The 22,618-nt window shown below is 38.7% G+C and overlaps 1 protein-coding gene across 5 annotated transcripts in view; it reads left to right on the forward strand.

Moving 5' to 3' along the window:
• Positions 1–2,358: 2,358 nt before the first annotated feature.
• The window catches only part of pde4ba (phosphodiesterase 4B, cAMP-specific a), a 176,114-nt gene continuing 155,854 nt past the window's right edge, over positions 2,359–22,618 (forward strand). The window contains exons 1-2 of one of the 5 annotated variants that reach the window (XM_053636546.1): positions 14,884–15,119; positions 16,971–17,062. In XM_053636546.1, the coding sequence (XP_053492521.1) occupies positions 16,973–17,062 (90 nt within the window). In that variant the 5' untranslated portion in view covers positions 14,884–15,119; positions 16,971–16,972. Of the gene's footprint in view, positions 2,692–14,883; positions 15,120–15,999; positions 16,253–16,970; positions 17,067–22,618 lie in introns of those variants that run through there. The other 4 variants (XM_053636545.1, XM_053636548.1, XM_053636547.1 and 1 more) reach the window with 4 other exon arrangements.

Genomic DNA, 22,618 nt, shown 5'->3' on the forward strand with positions numbered 1-22,618 from the left:
CTATTATTAACATAAGACTTCTAGGAAGTTAAAAATTACCTTGCGTTTACTCTATAACATTATATCAGATTATCACTCAGGATTGCACTATATTCGAGTTCATTCTAATCCTGCTTTTGATATTTGTCACTCATCATTCAAATATGATAGAGTTATCATCTTTGATTTAATTAAGGCTGCTTTCACCATAGGTGGGTTTTTTTGGGGGGGAAAGTGTTGCCTGAAGCATCTTTTGTGCTAAGATGAAAAAAGAAAAGCTGCTAACATGACGTGCACACCATAACCATAACAACTTGAGTGCAATTAAATTTATTTAACCCCAATATGGGATAAAATATCAACCCATCATGCTGGGTCAACATCCTAATCCAATCTCAGTGGGCTAAAACAAACCATGCTGGGTTATTTCATATCAGACCCAACAAGTTTCTTAACGAACCCAAATTGGGTTATTTAAACCGAGCAAATTATCGCGTGTATATTACTGTAATATTGTTGTTAATGTGTATTATTACTGAATGTATTAAGATTACATTACTTGTGGGTTTGAACTACTTAGTGACTAATGTTTGGTTATTTAAAGCATTTCTGTTTGTTGGAATTGTTCTGACAAAAAATAAATAAATAAATAAAATTCTGCACCCAGAGTGTTAGCAGGAATTTTGCCTAGACCCAAAAAAACAAATAAAAAACAAATGGATTATTAAGGTTCATACAGCAAAAATCAAAAAGGTGTCACAACCAAGTGACATTTCTTCAATAAGTTCTGCAGAGTCTCATCTAAAAAGGTAACATTGTAACATTCCTCAGACAAACATACAGAGAAAGACATAATGGTATATATTACAAGTCCAGAACTGCCATTCGTGCCAGGCCTGATTACTAGCACTTACCCAAACCCTCATGTTTAGCTGTGACTCACTGTACCATCTCTGTTCTTTCTACAATTTCCTTGGAGCTGGAAACTCGCTTCTGGAGCACTTATACTACTGACAGCTGCCTCACTTGGATAAACAACAAAAGTCTCTCTGTAAATGAATAGATTCAATTTGATTTTTTAACAATAGACACTGTCACAAGGCACCTTTACAGAAATCCTGGAGTAGATTTACAGTAGATCCTATAATGAATAAGCGAGAAGTGGCAAAGAAAAACTCCCTGAGGAAGAATCCTACATGTTATATGGTAATGAAAGACAGGAAATTGCAGCTTTTTGAGTATTAGCTTTCATTCTTGTCTTCTTGTCTTGTAAAACTTGCCTCGGTGTTATCACTGTTTGCAGGACTACTAGACCAATAAAATGTAAAACCGTTTGGCTATCTAACATGAGACTAGGCTAGTTTAGTGTCGCTAGCCAAGGGGAGGCACAACTAATCTATCACTGTATGGGTTTAGCTTCTACAGTGTCATGCAGAGTACAGTAGCTGTCTTTATGCTCTGCTTATATCATCTTCAAGTAACTTGCAACTCAAATAGACATTTACACACCTTGTTTTCCTGCTCAGGATGAGAGGATGTTAATGTTTCAGTTTCAGTCCCATTACTGGTTAAAAAAATGAAAAATAATTTTCAAAAATCTGCATATATCCATTTTCCCTTCACACTAACTGAACACATGAGCTAGCGTTTGACAGAATTGAGAGCTGTCAGCCAATAAGACACGAGTATTTCCATGTATTTCCCCTGTCTGATTGGTCTCGCCTCTGTTCACTGAGGATAAAGAACAACACTCTGTCCACTCAAGATACAACATTACAACATTTTTTACTGACATTCAAGTTACATAGTGACAAGCAGCTCCAAGTGGAGAATTATATCAAGAAAAAAATCTGCCCAAGCCCAGGTTAGACTCCTGATGTACATGTGGGTTTCCTCAGGGTTCTCTAGTTTCCTCAAACCTCCCAAAAACATGTCGGTACAGTAGGTGGATCAGCAATGCTAAATTGCCCCTCTGTATGAAAGAGAGTGTGTATGGCTGTGTGAATGGTGCAGTATGATAGACTGACCCCCCATTCTGGGCGTATTCCAGTCACAAACCAGTGTACTGGTCACAGGCTCCAGTCTGCGACCCTGACCGGGATGACATGCTTAGTGAAGATGGATGGTTTTGATCTGCTCACTATGTAGATCATTTGTATCAAATGTAATGCTTATATTCTTTGCAAGTCAAACAGTCAAACAGACCTGCAATCGTCTCATTTAAAGGGGCGTGGCTTTCCACGCTTCGTTTACATACTTGATTTGCATATGCATGTCCCGCCCTCCAGTTAGTTTATAATGGTGGAGACGTTTACATGGTAACGTGGACTGTTTGGCGTTCTTAGGACTTACAGGTTGGTAAAACGCGTAAGCAAAATCACTGAGAGAAGAAGAAGAGGACGAGGGGGAGGAGGAGAAGAAGAAGAAGAGGAGGAGGTGTGAATAAAGGGAGCATGTGAAAGAGGAGGAGGAGGTGGTGTTTTAATACGGACAGGCGGCCCGGAGGCTGGTGACAGCACGAGACTTCCCGCTTGTGTTGGGTCGCTTGTGAGTAGCTTCATCCTTCCGCATGGGTTCCTGCTTAAACACACAGAGTACAGCACCGAGCCCGGTCTGACCGTGAGCACCGTGAGCACCAGAGACTCGCTCGTTATCGTTCTGGGACCGTGTTAACGTCGTGCTTTCGGGGAGAAAAGTGGAGTCAGATTTGAGGTAAGCACCTCTCCGGGATGCTCACGCACGCGCTTTTTGTTCTATTGTTAAAATCGTCACGCTGTTCTGAGCGCGTGATGGGATGTGTTATTAAAAAAAAAATGTTTATCTGGAAGATTCCTGCGATTCCTGGTACGGTCAACCCGGGGTAATCACGAGCAATTCTCCCAAATCAGTGAGCTGTATAGAGAGGGTGAATGATGAACTTGCTTTGGCACATGCAGTGGAGCTGGAGCGCGCGTGTGCGTGTGTGCATGGACTGGAAATGGAAAAAAGAAAAAAAGTGTGTACACCCCTGCTCGAATTGATCGCTGCTGAAGATTTCTTCATGTACATCTCGGTTTAGCATGCAACGGGGTCTTGTGCAAAGTTCCTCTAGATGCAGGCTGTAGATGGTTTCGTGCAGAACTCGGGATCAGGGTTCAAAATGAGCACAAAGGTTTTAAATAGAAATCTAGTGCATGTTATAAACAGCAAGAATTTCCCCATCCTGGCTTTTTTTTTGCTGTATTTTTATTTATTGATTTAAATGTGTTTATAATGGACTTCATGGACTAATGTGGCTTCTTGACTAATGTACAGTATAACCATTAGGCCTATAGGTTCTTTGCTTGTATCTCTACAACCTTGTTTGTTTGTTTGTTTTTGTTTATAAATCAGAAAGAGTTCCAAGCAGAACCCTTTTAGGAGACTAAGAACCATTAAACTGCCATTGAGGAACCGTTTTAAAATGGTATGTGGGGATCCAAAGGCCATGCATTTTATACATCAGCCACCTATGTGAAGAGATTTCATCATCAACATGATGTGTACAGAGTTTATACATCTTTAAACCGATCGCTACTAGAGATTACAACATGTGCTTCCTGAGTAACATGCAGTGGGAACTTGTGCAAGGTAAAGTTCCTTCATATGCAGGATGTAGATGGTATGGTGTGTGGTAAGTCAAGCCAAGTCACTGTTATTGTCATTCCTCCATGTAACTCGTATACACTCGAACGAAATGCTGTTTCTTTTGGATCAACACATGATGCAGTAGCACGGTACGGTACACAGAACTGCAAATGTGCAAATGCACAACATTGTGCATTCACATCACGTGTACAGTAGGTACATACGTAACCATTTTACCTGCTAGAGGTTTCTACCTCAGTAGCAGATGGTGGTTTTTGAAAAAGGGGAAGCACCAGTGTCTGTTATTGACGTATATGTCTGTGTGTGTTGTGTGTGTGTGTGTGTGTGTGTGTGTGTGTTTATCTGTTCCATCTGTTAAAACCATCCTGTTGCATTCTGTCTCTCCTCATAAGTGAGAGCATCATAAGACTTTCTCAGATGCTGGTGACAGCTAGTTGCTGGACTTGTAAACAAACAAACAAACCGAATTTTTTTTAAACAAATGCAAATAGTCAAACAGAACTGCAGCTCTTGTTTAGCTGTGAGTCTGACTGGTTTTGATACACCGATCAGCCATAAGATTAAAACCACCGGTCTAATATTGTGTAAATCCCCCTTGTGCTGCCAAAACACCTCTGATCTGTTGAGGCATGGACTATACAAGACCTCTGAAGGTGTGCTGTGGTATCGGGCACCAAGACGTTAGCAGCAGATCCTTTAAGTCCTGTAAGTTGCGAGGTGGGACCTCCATGAATTGGACTTGTTTGTCCAGCACATACCAGAGATGCTCGAATGGATTGAGATCTGGGGAATTTGGAGGCCAAGTGAACACCTTGAACACTTTGTCATGTTCCTCAAACCATTCCTGAATTGTTTTTGCATTGTGGCAGAGCACATTATCTTGCTGAAAGAGGCCACTGCTATTAGAGAATAATGTTGCCATGAAGTACTCGGTTTGCAACAATGTTTAGGTAGGTGGTACGTGTTAAAGTAACATCCAGATTAATCCCAGGACCCAAGGTTTCTCAGCAGAACATTTCCCAGAGCGTCACACTGCATCCACCGGCTTGTCTTCTTCCCATACTGCATCCTGGTGGCATCTCTTCCCCAGGTAAGTGATGCACACGAACCCAGCCGTCCATATGATGTAAAAGAACATGTGGTGAACCAAACCAGGCCACCTTCTTCCATTGCTCCATGGTCCAGTTCTGATGCTCAGGTGCTCATTGTACAGTAGGAGCTTTCGGTGGTGGACAGGGGTCAGCATGGGCACTCTGACCGGTCTGCAGCTATGCAAGCTGTAATGCATTGTGTGTTTTGACACATTTCTATCATAACCAGCATGAACTTTTTTAGCAATTTGTGCTACAGTAGCTCTTCTGTGGGATCGGACTAGACGGGCTAGCCTTCACTCCCCACGAGCTCCATGACCACTTTTAGACCACTGCATACCAGGAACACCCTATAAGTCATGCTGTTTCGGAGATGCCCTGACATAGTCAACTTGCCATCACAATTTGGCCCTTGTCAAAGTCGCTCAGATGCTTACGCGTGCCCATTTTTCCTGCTTCCAACACGTCAACTTTGAGAACTGATTGTTCACTTGCTGCCTAATATATCCCACCCCTTGACAGGTGTGCCACTGTAACAAGATATCAATGCTAATATGTAATGTAAGTTTTAGATGGTGGACATATTCATTACCATTTCAATGACTGACAGTTGTTTACGAGATTCATTTTGCGTTAAATGTACGAACAGCACGATATTTGGTATTTGGATTCACTAAAATATTGAATTTCACCAGGAGTTATGAATAATAATATCAACACTTTGCTAAACATTTCATTTCCACATAGGAGACCAGGCTTCCCATGTAGTCTTTAAAGCGATTGCATCCGATGCACATCCTGATTTAGCATGCAATGGCGGCTTATGCAAGTGAAAGTGTGTAAAGTTCTTCCAAATCTAGGCTCCTCTAGAAGCTTTGACATGCAGCAGGAGGAATGAAGGTTGAAAATGTGCACAGCTTTTAAAGTTAATAATAGAGCAGGTTATAAACAATAAGAATTTCCTCACCCTGGCTTTTTGCTGCAGTGTTTGACAATGAATGCTGTTTTAACATTTATAGGATCTGCATGGATTAATGCGTCTTCTTGATTACACTCGGAGAAAATGTATAACAGTGAAAAGTTCTTCGGTTATCCTTTTACAACAGTGCTTTTCTCTCTCTCTCTCAGAAAGTAGAATCCTTTTAAGAGTCTAAGAATAATTAATTATCCAAGGAATCCTTAAATAAGCCCTTGTTCTATGAATGCAGAGCTCCCTACCATATTAATTCCATTTTATACCTCAGTGACCAGTGCGACTAGAATACACAACATAACTAACAAATGGTTTCTTGTGAGTTAAAGGGCTACAAATCTGCTTTAATGCCCAAACTGACCTTTACACTTAAATAGCAATTATGCAGCACATTTACTGGAAAAAAAAAAACAGTTAATGGTTCATTTATCGACCTACTAACAGATCATATGTCCGTCTGTTCCCCCCAAGCTTTGTATGAATTCTTCCTTTTTGAATGTCTTACGTGCCGACATGTTGCAGGTGTTATCCAAACTACATGTGATGCGTGAGCCGTGCAGTATATAAAGTGCTACTTTGCAATTTTACGGTCTGTCCTGTAAACAGATAGAGTTGGTTGACACTGATTGATTCGTTCTTCTTGTGAACTGCCACTCTCTGTGTGCCTTATCTGCTCAGCAGGCCATTTTGCCTTATGGCCCGGTGTTCGTTTCTTAGTGATGATGTCATGTCAGTGTGATTTTTGCTTTCTGTCCTGGTTGTGCTGATCCATATGTTGCTCTCATTATGTACAGAAGCTTTTAGGCTGTGAAGTAGAGGATATCGATTAGCTTTTGCCTAGCTTTACTGCCTGTTATGTTATGATGTTTAGCTGACTGAGCGGATGGCACATGTAATTATTCCATTAGATAAAATGTATAGACGGAACGTTCCCGAATATTTCATCTACTATACAACTTCATATGACTAAGAAGTTATTACTTTCCTATATCAGCACGCCCGAAGTGTTTTATTCCCCGTTATCATTCACGTCATAGCAACTATAAACAGTCGTTCCCTCACTTTCTCTTAACGTTAATAAGACAAATGAATGCAGTTTGCCATGTTATACAGAAACTGCAAAACACAATGTCCTCCATCTTGAAGACTTTCCCATGGTGCTTTAAAACTTATATGCATGTAGGCATGTAGATTGGTAATTGCCGCTAGGTGTGTGTATGTATCCCTGACCAGGATACAATGGTTACTGAGGTTGAGTCAATGATGTTACAAGGTGCTGACACTGGAGACTCCTTCCAAAAATGTCAAATAAACGCCTCCTTTACGGAAAGTTTCACCATATCAATGATTATATATTTTTTTGTTAAATAGCAGCACATTTTTAAGCCGTTTATTATAGCGTTTAGATTATGTGGCGCTTATATGCCATATAAGTGCCTGTGAAGTAGCCGTTGCTATAGAAACTGAACAAGCGCGTTAAAATGAGCCGTGCTCTTATAGAAAATGAATCCACACCTTCTGAGAAATCAGATTAGAAAATTCTACAGCGCTGTAGTATAACAGAATATCATCTAGAATATCATGTAGCTGACTCTTAATCCATGCAAAGGCTAGTCTTTTGAATCTTACCTTGAGCTACTGTATACAGAAAGTGGAAACTGACATTTTTCTTATTGGAAAATGAGACAGCTTGGCATGATTTTTGCCTTGGTGCTTTTGGTAACTGGAACTTGAAGGCCTGCTGATTAGCGGCTTCATAATGACTCATTAGATGAACCGACATTGAAATGAGAATGAGATTATCTAGCCTCTTCTACGCTGAAACTTCTCTTCATGCCTTTGCTTTGCTTTGAAGAAGCAATCAGACCAGCACTATTCACTCAAGAGTCCCAGACTTTGAATTTATCGTGCAATTATTTAATCAGTTCATGACAGTGCTGAAGTCTGTTCATGATTTGATGATTATGGGTAAAGTTGTGGAGTTGTAAATTAATTAAGTCGTTGAGTAATAATTTTTTTTTCATTTCAGTTTGGCTGGCAGAAAGAAAATGCAACCCAAGTCTGCCTTTAAAGTATTCTGTATTTGGTGGCCAATGATCGAAGCTTTTAAAAGCCCCAAACCACTAAATTCTTTAACATAATGTATGGGTGAATTTTAGATTGCAGTAACTGTGGTAAATGTAGTACTAGCTAGTACTTTTTCTTTAACCTTGCAAGAGAAGTGTTGGGCTAAACCGACACATCAGTGGCGTTGTCCTCTTTCTAGATTGTCCCCATTGATTTAAAATGAATTAAGAGCTGTGACGTCTGTGACGATGTCTCTAAAAAAAAAATGCTGACACAATATATGAATCACTGACATCTCAAGCAAAAGAACAGAACAGCATATTACAGGAGAAAGCTCTGAGAACATGTTTTCATATTCTCAGGGACTTTATGTAGAAATTAAGTTAGGATTATAGCTGTTGGAAAGGTGAGTTTTCTGTTTCTTACTGTTTAATATAGTTTAATACTTTCCCTCTTTAATTTAACCTTAGTTCACAGTTCTTTATATTTGCTAGTGGATGTGATTAGCTGTGTAAATGGATTAGAGTTGGATTTGTAACTGAGAACCAGTTATTAGTTTTGTCAGCCTGTATTTATCATGAGGTAATTAGTACGAGGCTATCTAGAGGCATCTATCTTGTTAGCTTTAGCTAATGTTATGCTACCTGATACTTAATCTTGTCGCTGTGTATTCATATGTGAATATGAATGCAAAAAAATCAATTTGCCTCTGATTTTTATTATTATTATTATTATTATTATTATTATTATTATTATTATTATAGTTATATATTCTTTTTGGGAACCATGGATGCTGCGTCCTCTAAAGTAAAGAGGACTAAAGAGGAGAGGGATCATCCGGCTTTTTATCAGCGCTCAGTTCAAAAGCCTGCATCTCTGATGGTATGGGGTGCATTAGTGCCTATGGAATGGGCAGCTTGCACATCTGGAAAGGCAGCATCAATGCTGAAAGGTGTATACAGGTTTTAGAGCAACATCTGCTTCCATCCAGATTCCATCCCATCTTTAATTCTGAAAGACTCTGCCTCTCTAAGATACTCTCTTCAAACCCAATCATGTTACTGACCTGTTACCAATTAACCTAATTAGTTGCAAAATGTTCCTCCAGCTGTTTCTTTTTAGTAACACTTACTTTTCCAGCCTTTTGTTCCCCCGTCCCAACTTTTTTGAGACATGTTGCGGCCATCAAATTCAAAATTAACTTTTTTTTTTTTTCTTAAAATGGTACATTTCCTCAGTTTAAACATTTGATATGTTTTCTATGTTCTATTGTGAATAACATATGGGTTTATGAGATTTGCCAGTCATTGCATTCTGTTTTTATTTACATTTATGTTCATTTTACACAGCGTCCCAACTTTTTGGGAATTGGGGTTGTAGTAGAAAATTAGTTTAAAAACTGTCAAGCTGATTCATGATAATTTCTCACCTTTAAATTAGCTTTTTAATAATAAGCTAAAACTTCATACATTTTATGCCTGTGTGCCTTTCCCAAGTTTCCAACAGTGACTATTGTGTCATTAAGGTGTCCTGTATCTTTGACTGGAGGCATTATATGATCTTCATCGTTGCAGGCTGCAATTCTGATGAGACCTGAGGACAGAATAAAGAGAGAATAGCAGCAAAACCCCATAAACTGCACTCTGTAATAAACCACCAGCCACTGTAGAGTGCATGCAGTCGAGCTGTTACTTTCTATACTAACTGTAAACGAGATGCCAAGTTAGCTTGGACTGAGGGCCGAGGAAGATGTAATCAAGACATACTACATAGGACATTCAAACACATTCACTTTTTCTGTTTTTAACTGCTGATGTCACACCTTTTTCTTTGGGCTGCTTGTGTTAATTAATATGATAATAGACCAACCACACTATGTTGGGAACAGAAGAAAGTGGATAATAAAACGTGTAAAATCAGTAGCACTAACGTACAATACACCATGCTGTCAAGGCTGCTGTTATAAAGAAGTCATTTTCATATGAAAAGGTTCAACCTGATTGTATGGCCTTGAGCTGCTGTCGGAGGCGGACACAAGTAGAACATCAGGGCTGATCTGAAACAGCAGGGTTTGGCATCTACGATACTGTTTGCCCTGAATTGTAAGAAAGCAAGGACTAAACTCTGAGAGCTCACATGCCACTGTGTAGTCTATCTTCGTCGAGAGCTTAGCTGTCTCCTGCGGGTGAAGTATGGGATCTCAGTGTGAGGACAGAGAAGCCATTTCTTCTCCAAGCCAACTTGGAAGCAGATAATGCATCACGAAGTGTCTTCATGGCCTGCTTTTGTCTCTTTCTTCTGTCAGGTTTGTTTACAGACCTTGTCTGTGCATAAATATGCAGTACGTCCCTGTAAAACAAACCAAAAAGAAAGAAAGAAAAGGGCACTGTGAACCCGTTTCTGCTTGTTTGTTTATTTATTTATTTTATTTTATTTTGTATTTCTTCCTTTTTTTAATAGGAACTGCTGCCACAGATGAAGCCATGGACTGATTTTCAATGTCAAAGTAATTATGAATGATGAATTATATAATCTGCAAGCTAATAATGCTTGCTGACCCAAAGCTAGTTTCATGAGTAAATGGTTTGCTAGAGGATCGATATAAACATTTATATAGTTGCTATTTTCATACTCTTAATTATAAATAATTTCAGTTACATCATGAATGTTTACCATCTCAGGCAAACACTCATTTGATTGCCCGGTTTTCTGTTATTATTTTTAATAGAATAATGCGAGCATTAAGTCTGTTTGACATTAAAACTACAGCTGCAACAACTAATCGATAAAATCGACAATAATCGATTATGAAAATCGTTGTCAGCGAATCTCATTATGGATCAGTTGGTCTGCGCACGGCACGGGGGAGATTTACTCACTACATTACTTCTGTTCAGAAAACACGCTTCGGAGAGTAAATTAGTTGGATCCCAAATAACGTCCTATACACTTACACTGTGCACGGACTACTCTACCATCTAGTGTGTGGATTTTAGAAAGGTAATATCATCTCAAATGGAACATTAGCGGGTTTCTACTAACCGGAAGTATAATTCACTTCCTAGTCGACGGCGCTTGACGTCACACGCACGTAATGCGACACCGCTAGCTTTAGCCTCAGAGTCACCGACACTGACTTTCTTCAGTTTACTGTTTCTGTCAGCGTTATCTTTTATTCCCAACATGACCTCAGTCCTCATCAGACGGAGGCGAAATCGTCACGTGACTGAGGAAGAACGTGTGCGACCTCTAAGTCGTCTAAGGCAGGGATTAAACACCGCCGAGAAGATTTATAAACTTTATAAAGCAGAGGTTGTGGAGCACGGAAGCATGACGGTGATGCAGTCGCAAGTTGCTTAAAAGGTTTAATTTAATTTAAGTTTATTGTCATTATATGTTGTATTTGTGCGCTTGCAGTGTAACTTTTGTCATTTATAATGGAAGTGATGTTTTAGTAATGAGCCTGCGTTGCTGATCACGCGTGATGCAGACGCGGTGATACAGAGTGTAGCGCGAGTAAGATCTGTAATGTCTAATTAAAACACTATGGTCAAAAGTGAAATAATATGTCTAAAGGCAGCGAGTAACAGAAACCACACGGTGCAGTGAAAGTGAGTTTTTATTATTAATTTAGGACTGGAGTTTAATTCAGTGCTTTTTGTACATCCATAAAAAATAATGCTATCTATCTTTCTGTCTGTCTATCTATATATCTATCTATACACCTTATTTATTTAGTTTATATTTATATTATATATAAGTACTTATGCATTATTTTTTTTGGATTCACAAAAAGCACCGAATTAAACTACAGTCCTAAATTAATAATATATATTCTTGTGTGTGTGTGTGTGTGTGTGTGTGTGTGTGTGTGTGTGTTTTGGGTTCTTTTCTGTTTTGGACAAACAGTTGTGTAAAGATTTAGTCTGAATTTATATTTGTAACACTCAGTTTGTGGATTTTATTTTAAATAAACAACCCCCCAAAAAAAGGCACACAGTTTGCCCCGCCCATCCGATTAATCGAAAAAATAATCGGCCAACTAATCGATTATGAAAAATAATCGTTAGTTGCAGCCCTAATTAAAACTCTGTACGCTAGCAGACTTTGCTCATTAGCAGAAGCACTTGATTGACCATCTTACTCGGAGCCACATGTTCCAATAGAGATCATTTCTAACAGACTGGCAGTTAGAGATGCTGCTCACATCAGTTTGTCTCTGGACGACCACATGCTGTTTGCTGCACTGCTGACTTTAATGTTGGACCTAATTAATCGAGATTAACAGGTTAGAAGTAGAACAAAAATATATAGAATGTGATAAGAAAAGAATAAAACATGACAAGGTGTGCTGTTATAGGAAAATAATCAGTGCTAGGGTTGGTGGGCAGAAACAGTTGAAGTTAATAAGCAGCTTCTTCTTTTATCAAGAAGCTTACTGACCATTACAAAGCACTGGCACTGGAGACTCCTTTCATAAATGTAAAATAAACAATATCCTTCACCATATCACGCCTTTGTTAAATAACAACACTTAAAAAAATTGTTACTATAGATACAAAAATGTATTAGACAGTCTGTATAGAATTTCATGTTTTTTTTTGTGATGATTGCTGCCAAAAATGCTTGATTTTGCTGAGGCTGTTTTCAAAAAAAAGGCTTTTTTTCCCTTAAAAATCTCTTTCAATTGGCGAAATTGCAGTTGCACGAAATTGTTTTGCACGTTCTTTCGCAGTGATGTTTGTTTCTTTGTGAATGAGACATTTGAGCTGTTTTCATGATTGACGCACATGAATCGAAGAGGGCTTTGGCTGAATGCACGTTATGATGATGTCACATGATGCATTTTGGCCCAAATCTGTGGTAAATCTGCTGTAATTTTGAAAAATTGCAAGCTCCTCCGAATATCGGAGGGGTTGCTTGATTTTGTGTTAATTACCGCGATCACAAAAACACTAAATCCTGGAGGGACTGACTAGAAGCAGTACGTTAATATAAACTAATCTGCACTACTGTCAGAGCTGCTGTTACACCTTCTGACCAATCAGAATCAAGAACTCAGCAGTGCTGTGGTATACGAACTGATGTATTGCATATTTGTTGGTTTGTGTTTATAGAGAACCGGGGCAGTATTTGAGCTTCACATTTAGACAGTAAGATTCTTTTCTTTCAGAATGTGGTGGTTTGGTTTGGTCAAACTGACGGCCCAAGCCATCTGGTGTCTTCATGGATGGGAAATGAGACAGAAGTCAGAGACTGATCACTAACTGAACTGCCAATTCCATGTGCAAGCCAAGTCTCCCATCTCCTTGGTCTGAGACAGAGGGACTAATCTGGCATTCCACATGGAAATAATATTGCCAATTGCACTCTTTGGCTCCAGTCTACCTATCAGCATGTTTTTGGCTAGTGGAAGGAAACGGACTGACTGTTATGAACGTCAAATATGGATGTAGTTATTGCGTCTTGTTTAATATGTTTAATCTTTTATAGATCCATTGAATAAGTGCTTCCACATAGGTCTGTTTTAGTTGAGAAGCAAACTTTCCCCTGTCCTACTCTCATCCCTCGCTTATCTTCAGGGGTTTAGAAAAGCTGGAACATTTGCCATAATTTCAGTCATCTGGGACAGTTTCTGTCCTCTCTTTTCACAGTCTGTCCTTTTAGCAGTTCCACATCTCTACCTGTAATGAGCAGGAGGTCAGATATGGGTAGGGAAAGAGACAAATTGGAAATGAAACATGGGTAACAAGGAGATGAAAGTTGTCTGAACTGAAAGAGGTATTTCTGCAGAATGAAAATGAGGCAGCGGGGTGAGCTTCACGGGGAAAGGTTTTACAAGTGATGAATACTTTCCAGAATAGTTTCCTGCGGTCTATATTTCTTTGGGTTTTTTTTTTTCTTCATGTACGGTTGTTTCATATTTCTTCCTATTTCCTTCATATATAGATTTAGATTCAAGTTTCAATTTAATTTGTCTTGTGCACAAAATGACAGTGACAGTTGTACATTGAAATGCTCAATGTGAGGCTCAGGTAGTCTACAAAAAAAAATACATCAGAATATAAAAGAGAGGAAAGAGATTATTTACAAATACTATATATAAAATGCAGAATATATTGTTAAGTATGATATGTGTGCATAGATAGTATGTAAGTAATGCGCAGATCCTAACTGTAAGCACTGCAGCATTTGTGCAGTCAGCCTGCGTCAGATTGGGCTGTGTCTCAGGATGTGCTTTGCTACATGTTTTCCCCATATTTTATTTTATTTTATTTTATTTTATTTTATTTTATTTTATTTTTTTTCAGCTTCTATGACTTTCAAAGTTTTAATCAATTTAACCTGCTATGAAAATCAAGTGAATGTGCATTCTCGTGCACAGACAGAAAAGGTTCAAATGTGTGCCAAATCTCTAGACATTCAATTCATCATATAACCTATAGGTTCAATAGAGCAAACCTTAAGAATGTAAAAGAGTTTACCTGTGAGGGCGAGTCCACATACAGCAATTTGGTAGGGCTTACAGTTTTCTCTTCCCTTCTTTTCTTTTCTTTTTTTTTTTTTGTTAAAATAATTTCTTTTTTTTATCTCAGTAAAATTTCCTTGTGTGTTAAATTTGCCAAATGTATGATGTACCGCTGATATGATGGAATGGGTCAATGGGGCATGCCACTTGATGATAATCCGCCGTAAAAATACTGCACCTCTTGCGCTTCTTAATAAGTACTCTCTTTTACTTATTTATTGCTTGAACCAGACTCTTTCCGTTAGCAAATATTTTTACCGTTATTATCTTTCTCTCTCTCTCTCCCTCTCTCTCTCTCTCTCTCATATATATATATATATATATATATATATATATATATATATATATATATATATATGAAAATATATATATATGAGAGATAAAATATACATACATAAAATATACATACATATACCCATCGGTATATATCTTAGTTTTGAAGCTGTGATGTAAGAAGCACCAAATCTCTGCCGTCACAGAGGCGAAGTTCCTGGAACTTCTTATAAGAAATTGCCTCCATGTAATACTACTCATAATGTAATACACGCATTTCTTATATCATAGATTCCCTTCCACACAGGCAGCAATACACAAAGACTTCATAAAATTCTAATTCTAAATCTAAATTCTTGAAGATTCCTACCAGTTAGTGGTAAGGCTGCATCGGTCTTTCGCTCTGCACAACAAAGGGCAAACCGCCTTTGCGTCAACATGAACCTCAGGGTGAAACTGTTCTACGAGGATCCTCCGGTTTGCTTGTTGACCAGAAAAGCTGAAAGACTCGCGCAGCCCAGCGAGAAGATGCCAAATTGTCATGGAAATTAGACAACACTTGCAGACTCCTTCTCTGAAGGTAAAAAGGTTTATTAGAGAAAGATGATTAATACAGGATAGAATAAATCAGGATAGAATAATGAGAGCGCTCTGAAGTGCTTGTGCTGAACCACTACTATATATATATATGAAACGCAGCGCATGACACACTTCTGTGTACCGATAAGAAGCGGTTTGAGGCAGTTCAAACAGGCTTTGTTTTAGGGGTCTCTAGAAGGTGTTTAGACGAACCTTGAACAGAAGAACATGTTTGTGTCACTGTAAGCAGATAAACATTTTGTACTACTCTCAGTGACATTACATGGCCTTCTTAGGCGTTATCCTCAGATGAACAGAACAAGAACAAAATTATTACAAAGTAAAAAATGAATCATTTCCCTCACAATGTGAACAAGAGTGTAAAAACGTAGTTAAATATATAGTAGCTGTGCAGTTGTAGTGTCTGAGCAGTCCACTATAGACATAGGAGAGTATAAAAATGCAGATGAAGCAGCAGTACGAAGTAGCATTTAAAAATGTTTAAAAATAAAATTACAATCAAATTAGATGTAGTAGTATGTGTAGTGTGTAACAAATATGTGTAAGGAATAATTGACGATGCGCAGTCGAATTATTGCAGAAGTAACGCACATCCGAGGTGGTAAAATGGCCACAGCATTATTTGTCTAATAATTCAACAGACCGGAGTCAATTATTCCTCTAGTACCACAGTTACCACACACACCTCAAGGCACTGGTCAGTTTTTGGTCCTTAAAACGCTCTTGTGTGTAAAACTAACTTATTATGCATCTCATCTAAAGTCTCTGTCACTAATTCCAAAACATCATTTTAGACCTAGTAACGAAGGCTTGAGCCACTGATGTGCAGAGAGAGAGAGAGAGAGAGACTGACTGAGAGAGAGATAGATAGATAGATAGATAGATAGATAGATATGTGTGATTGCAGTAAATCAAAATTGTCTATCGTTTTGTTTCTTGTTAGATGTGTGTGCTGTGGTGGTTGACAGTAGGCTAACTTTTCTGTTATTTCAGTATAAATCAATACATCAATATACACATCACTTAGTCCTTAGCAGCAGTGAAGTGGTAAGAGTGTTCTTAGAAATATCGCAACATGCCCAAGAATGACAGTAACATGGGAAGAGTTTGTCTGTAAGTGTCCTTGAGTTGCCAGTGAGGTGACCAGTGTGTGGGAGGTAGTGGAGGCATGAGTGACGGAGAGTAAAAAGGAGTAATTACAGGTTTAAACTGGATTACAGTTTGAAGATACATTTCTGATAAATGAAGAATGACGGATAATTATCAGTCATTTTTTACATTCCCTCTGATTAAACTCTTGCCTTGGGATTCCCATGAACCATGATGTTAGTGTCACACATGGCCGTGTGTGGTTTTATGTGCGTGAGCGGATTATGGAGAGGATTATTGGATCATTTATGATTATGTGCGGAATAAAACATGCTGTTATAGGAAAATAATCAGCAGTATGTAAGTAGTGTGATCTTTTACCACCTAGACATTCATTATTATTTTTTTTTATAACAGAATGTCCAGAAATGTTTTATTCCTCTTATACCACGGCAGTTTGGCAACAATTACAACTTTTGAACTTATTAGAGAATAACACATCATACTTTTTATTCATTTACTATTAGAGTTAATGAAGAAGTTGGTTCTCTTTATCACCTACTGTACATTACAGCAGTTATAAAGCAGTCCATATAGGATTTTGTGAGGGCTTTTAAAAAATTTTTTATTGTTGTAGCTAACATTTGATTTTGCTGTGGCGTTTTTAAAAATTTGTGTTTTTTGCGGAAAACTACTCGAATTGGTGCAATTGCGTTAAATTGTTTTGAACTGTCTTTCACAGTAATGTTGTTACGATACCTTGCTGGAGGCAAGCGTGGACGAACAGGACTAGAGTGCGAGGATCAGGAGGAAGACGAAACACTGAAGACAGCAGTAGGTCAGGCGATCGGGCGAACAGTCCAGACTGGGCTAGGCAGGGAAACGTAATCCAAATACAGGCGATAACTCCAAAAACCGTAGAAATCCGAAACCTAGACAAAGGCTTGGTGAACGTCAGAGGAAAGGCAGCTGAGCGTTTACTTCGTGAGGCGCTGAAGTTAACGAGGCCTTTAATAACCTATGATGCAGTACAGGTGTTAGCACTCAGTACTCTGGCGAACGTGAGCGCGCGCATGGCCGGGAAGTGTAGTTCTCGTCTGCCATGTTTGTAGTTGGCACTGCATTCTGGGAACTGTAGTTGCGAGTTCGCCGTGACGTGACAAATGTTTGTTGGTAAATGAGAACTTTTAGCTGTACTCATGTTCAACACACATGAAGTGAAGAGGCCTTTGACTGAATGCGCGTTGTGATGTCACATGACGCGTCTTGGCCTAAACCTGTGGAAAATCTGCGTAAATTCTGAAAAATTGCAAATTTATTTTCAATTTTTACATTTTTTTTCTTCTCTCTCTCTCTTGACGTTAATAATACAAAAAAAGCAGCTCGGTACGTTACAGAGAAACAGCAAGACCCAATCTCCTCAATCGTGAAGACTTTCCCATGGTGGAAAACCTAAAAGAACAGCTTTACCTCTGACCGTTATGAAGTGCTGACACTGGAGACTCCTTCAATAAATATGAAAATAAATGTCTCCAAGCTTCATTATATCAAAGAATAAACAATTTTTCATTTAAATCAATTATGTTTTTAATCAGTTTATTATTATACTTAGATTAAAGGGGTCATCCAGCATACAGATCATTAACACGTTAGAAACTGTAAACTATTCGAAAGAACACACCTTCTGACAAATCAGACTGAAGAATTCAACTGCACTGTGGTATAAATATATTTGTTTGGCAGCATATAATATAGAACTGACAGCAATACACCTTCTCCTTCATTTATTTTGAGGAAACTAGGTGTAAACATTAAATGATATTGTGGCATATGTGAATATAAAATGGCAAACTTGAGGAAACTACTAAAACCTCATTGTGGTTATCAGTTCACCGAGTTTGATGTTTTGTTTTAGGGTGACCTTGGGTACCTATCTACTGTATAGGAACTCTATAGATCCTTGCTGTTTTTTGTTTTGTTTTGTTTTTTGTTAAGACAGAACGTCTATGAAATGTCTGAGAGCATAACATGACTCCTGTTAAAGCTGATCCGACCTAAGCTGAGCACTTTTGATTGAACACTATTGAAACACTATGGATTTTAGCTTCAGCCTATTGTAAATCTTGCAAGTGAAGCAGAATGTTCAGCTTTTATAATTTACTGGTTTCTGATCATCTTCTTCTCCTCCAGTGAAGCCTGTCTTTAGTGAGTGCTTTTTCGCTCAATTAACATTGCTTGGCAGCTTGAATTAAAAATGTAAAAAGCATAGTGTGGGTTTTTATGTAAATGACGTCGTGGATTCCCGCAGACACACTTTTTTTTTTCTTCTTCCTCCAGACACACCTCAGCTCTGTTGCGTGTCGCTTCACAGTAGATAACTCATCCTTTGAAATATGTTCCAAATGGCATGTAAACTACTCCCAATTTGAATGCAAATGAACGCATTGAAACACAGAGCTGCTTTCCAGCCAATTTCCAAGAATTCAAAATTCGATAGGCTCTAAATTAAAAAAAAAAAAAACTTCATCTTTAGTCATTATCCAGGCTGGAATGATGGTCTTAAGCTGTATAAATAAGCTGTAATTAGGTGCTAGTTTGCTTGTAGATTGTATTGTTTTCACACGCAGTCGGAAATGTTATTTGTAGAATTACCATTAAATCCATTACATACGACGAGATAGAGAGATAAAATTGATAATAATCGATAATTAAAATAACTGACATTCTGGATTAGTCGGGTCTGTGAAGTCACTGTGGATAACCCCCCCCATCAGTGACGTCACTGTGGATAACCCCCCCCATCAGTGACGTCACTGTGGATAACCCCCCCCACCCCATCAGTGACATCACTGTGGATAACCCCCCCCCCATCAGTGACGTCACTGTGGATAACCCCCCCCCCCATCAGTGACGTCACTGTGGATAACCCCCCCCCCCCATCAGTGACGTCACTGTGGATAAACCCCCCCCCCCAATCAGTGACGTCACTGTGGATAAACCCCCCCCCCCCAATCAGTGAAGTCACTGTGGATAAACCCCCCGCCCCCCCCATCAGTGACGTCACTGTGGATAAACCCCCCCCCATCAGTGACGTCACTGTGGATAAACCCCCCCCCATCAGTGACATCACTGTGGATAAACCCCCCCGTCAGTGACGTCACTGTGGATAACCCCCCTCGTCAGTGACGTCACTGTGGATAACCCCCCTCGTCAGTGACGTCACTGTGGATAACCCCCCTCGTCAGTGACGTCACTGTGGATAACCCCCCCCATCAGTGACGTCACTGTGGATAACCCCCCCCATCAGTGACGTCACTGTGGATAACCCCCCCCCCCATCAGTGACGTCACTTCACGATGGTGAAAAGCGCATTTCTATGACTAAAACTCATCTGAAAAACAGCGGAGGTCACAGAGTGAGCTGCTGAGGGAAATGTGCACGATCCAGGTCGTCCAAAACATGAGTGTTTTATATTAAGCGCTTCAAACAAACTCGGAAGTGTATTAACGTGGCTCGTCGTGTCAGATGCTGCGACACATGCGTGTGCTGTTTAATGTGTTCCAGACATGTTTTCTTCAGCGCAGAAATAACACTTTTACCTTTATATCCTTATCTGTACATGTTCGAAATTCACACCAGTATTTCCATTTTATATAAAGTCTCGTCCTGACAGCGAGAGAGTCTCCGTTAAACTTCACGAACGAGCGCGAGTCCACACATCAATCAAATATGATGCTGTGATTAGCGATGTTTAGAAACTTTAGATTTAGATTGTGTTTATGAGAGCAGTAACTGTAATGGGGTTAGAACATGGAATTGTATAGAAATGTAGGAAGTGTGATACATTTACAGAATAAAGTAAGAAGTTACCGTGTTCAGACGAGTGAATGTGTGTTACTGCAGAACATTCAACCTCTTACCAGTTAACACTTAGTCTGTGCTTTTGTTTTTCTTTTTTAACATTGTAATACAGTGATAGAATTTCTGCTTTAAAGCTTGTGGACAATTGTTTTTATTTTTGTTTTGTTTTTTCAAAATCTAATGTTAATATTTTTAAAAATCCTTTGCACAATGTATAGTGTAATCCACATATACGTTTAATACCTTTTTCATAGCCTTCAATTTGCACAAAGTTTGAAGGACAACACTGGGCAGAATGTGAAATATGTGGGGTTTTTTTTCTTTCTTTGAAATACAGAAAATAAAAAATTGCCCATTTAGTCCAACTAAACGATTAATTGAAGAAATAATCAACAGATTAATCGACCATCAAAATAATCATTAGATGCGGCCCTAGATACAATTGTATTATTAGAACTATCATGGAATGGTGTTCTATCCAGGGTGTATTCCCGCTTCATGGCCCAGTGTTCCTGGGATAACTTCCGGATCCACCATGACCATGTAGCGATAAAATGGTTACGAAAGATAAATTAATATACTTATGTAAATTATGGCAGACTTTCATCTTCAGTATAAGGATCACATCGAAGGCTGCTCTGCATGGGTTGGCATGTCAGCATAAGAAAACCTACCATAGTAAATTTCCACCTTAGTCCACTGCTGATGATTCATAACTTTTTAAATTTTTTTTTACAAAGCTGCTTTTGTGATCCATGACCAGCTGTCTTGTAGTGATGTCCGACTCATGACTCATTCTTTGAACCACATCTTTTTTAATGAATCAGTTGACCTGTTTCACAAGTTTATCTAAATCAAGCGTTGTGGGCTGTCTAGACAGTGTTCGTGTTATTGGATTAAGAATTTTAGTAAAAATTGAGCTATCCGTCCATCCATTTTCCATACTGCTTATCCTACACAGGACAACAGAATTATTTAACTTCTAAATATTGCCACACAAAACACCATGTAGTGTATCATATGAGCCATTGTTTTCTATTTTGCACCATTTTTCTGCTTGCCAGTCTGCTTTGGATCCTTTATATTGTAGAATTAAGTAAACCTGCAGCCAGTAATTGTATATAGTACGTATGAAGTCACGTATATGGAAGGCTTACCTCATAAGCTGTATTCCAAATGTTTCTACAAACAGCCGTAATACCGGTTATCTTCAAATCCTCATTATTTTTCAGATTAGATAGAATGATTAGAAAGCAATGATTCTCTTCCGTTTAATATTAAAGGTGATATTTCATCGGAAGCTTTACAACATTAGTACGTCACAATAAATTCACGAGTTAAGCAGAACATAGTAAATTGCGACCAACCCACTATGATTAAAATATAATGTGTAATATCTTCAACTCATAATTTAGACCAGTATCAATTCTGTGACTCATGCTGTGAGACACATGAGGACAATTTTGTGAGGAATTATGCATCTTTTATGCAGCCATGTTCATCATGCCTTTGAGGTTCAATTTAAGACTCGGTATGAGTTTCTGAGTCATAATTGTGTCATTGTCGAAGAAACAAATATACAGAGATCGGTAACAGTCTCAATTACATCTAAAAAAAAATAATACAGATGAAAGGTAATGTGTTCTACCTCTGTTCGTATAGTATTACATCAAAATTTACTTGGCTGCCTATTAGTTTAAGCACAATGTGAATGTAGATATCTATATGGGCAAATCAGAAATTTATCTTTAGGTTGCTTGAAATCTTAGGTACAAAATGGTGATGTGGTAACATATGCAGTACGTTTACATGGACAACAATGATCCGATATTAACCCGATTGAGACAATACTCTGATTAAGAAACTACCATGTAAACAGCTATTTTTTTATTACCTTTACCTGATTAAAGTCATACTCGAAGTAAACACAAATTGAATTAAGACGTGGAGTATTCCTGTTTTAGTCGCATTATCGACGTGTATTACAGACATGTACACACCTTAATCACACTATTAACGTCGTGTGAGAGTTTTCACCGCAATTTGCGACCAGACACGTACACAGACGGCAGTGCTCAACCATTTGACAGCAAACAGGAGAGCGCGGCTGCGTCCGAAAGTGCATACTTACCTACTATATATTGTATATAGTAGGCAAAATACACGTGTTTCGGCTAGAATATAGTAGGAAAGTACGTGGTTTGGGACGCAGCCCACGGCTTCAAGCAGTCGTTTATTTGCAGGTATAGCATGACAAATAATTAACTGCACTTGAAGCTTTTGTAAAATTAAAAATGAAACACCCAAAACTGTATACGGTACCATAAGGAAGACGATCTGTATGTTAATACGTGAAATTCTGGAGGGAACGTCGGACGGCGTGGCGCGGTGACGTAATGACGTGTGCTGTTAATCGATCTATGTTCTATAACATGTAAAACGGGAACATGAAAGGAATATTCTAAAAGCGACTCATGTAAACACCTTAATCACAATATTGTCTTACTCAGAATAAGGTCAATAATTAGA

This window comes from Ictalurus furcatus, chromosome 11 (assembly GCF_023375685.1).
Source record: "Ictalurus furcatus strain D&B chromosome 11, Billie_1.0, whole genome shotgun sequence".
NCBI classification, from domain to species: Eukaryota; Metazoa; Chordata; class Actinopteri; order Siluriformes; family Ictaluridae; genus Ictalurus; species Ictalurus furcatus.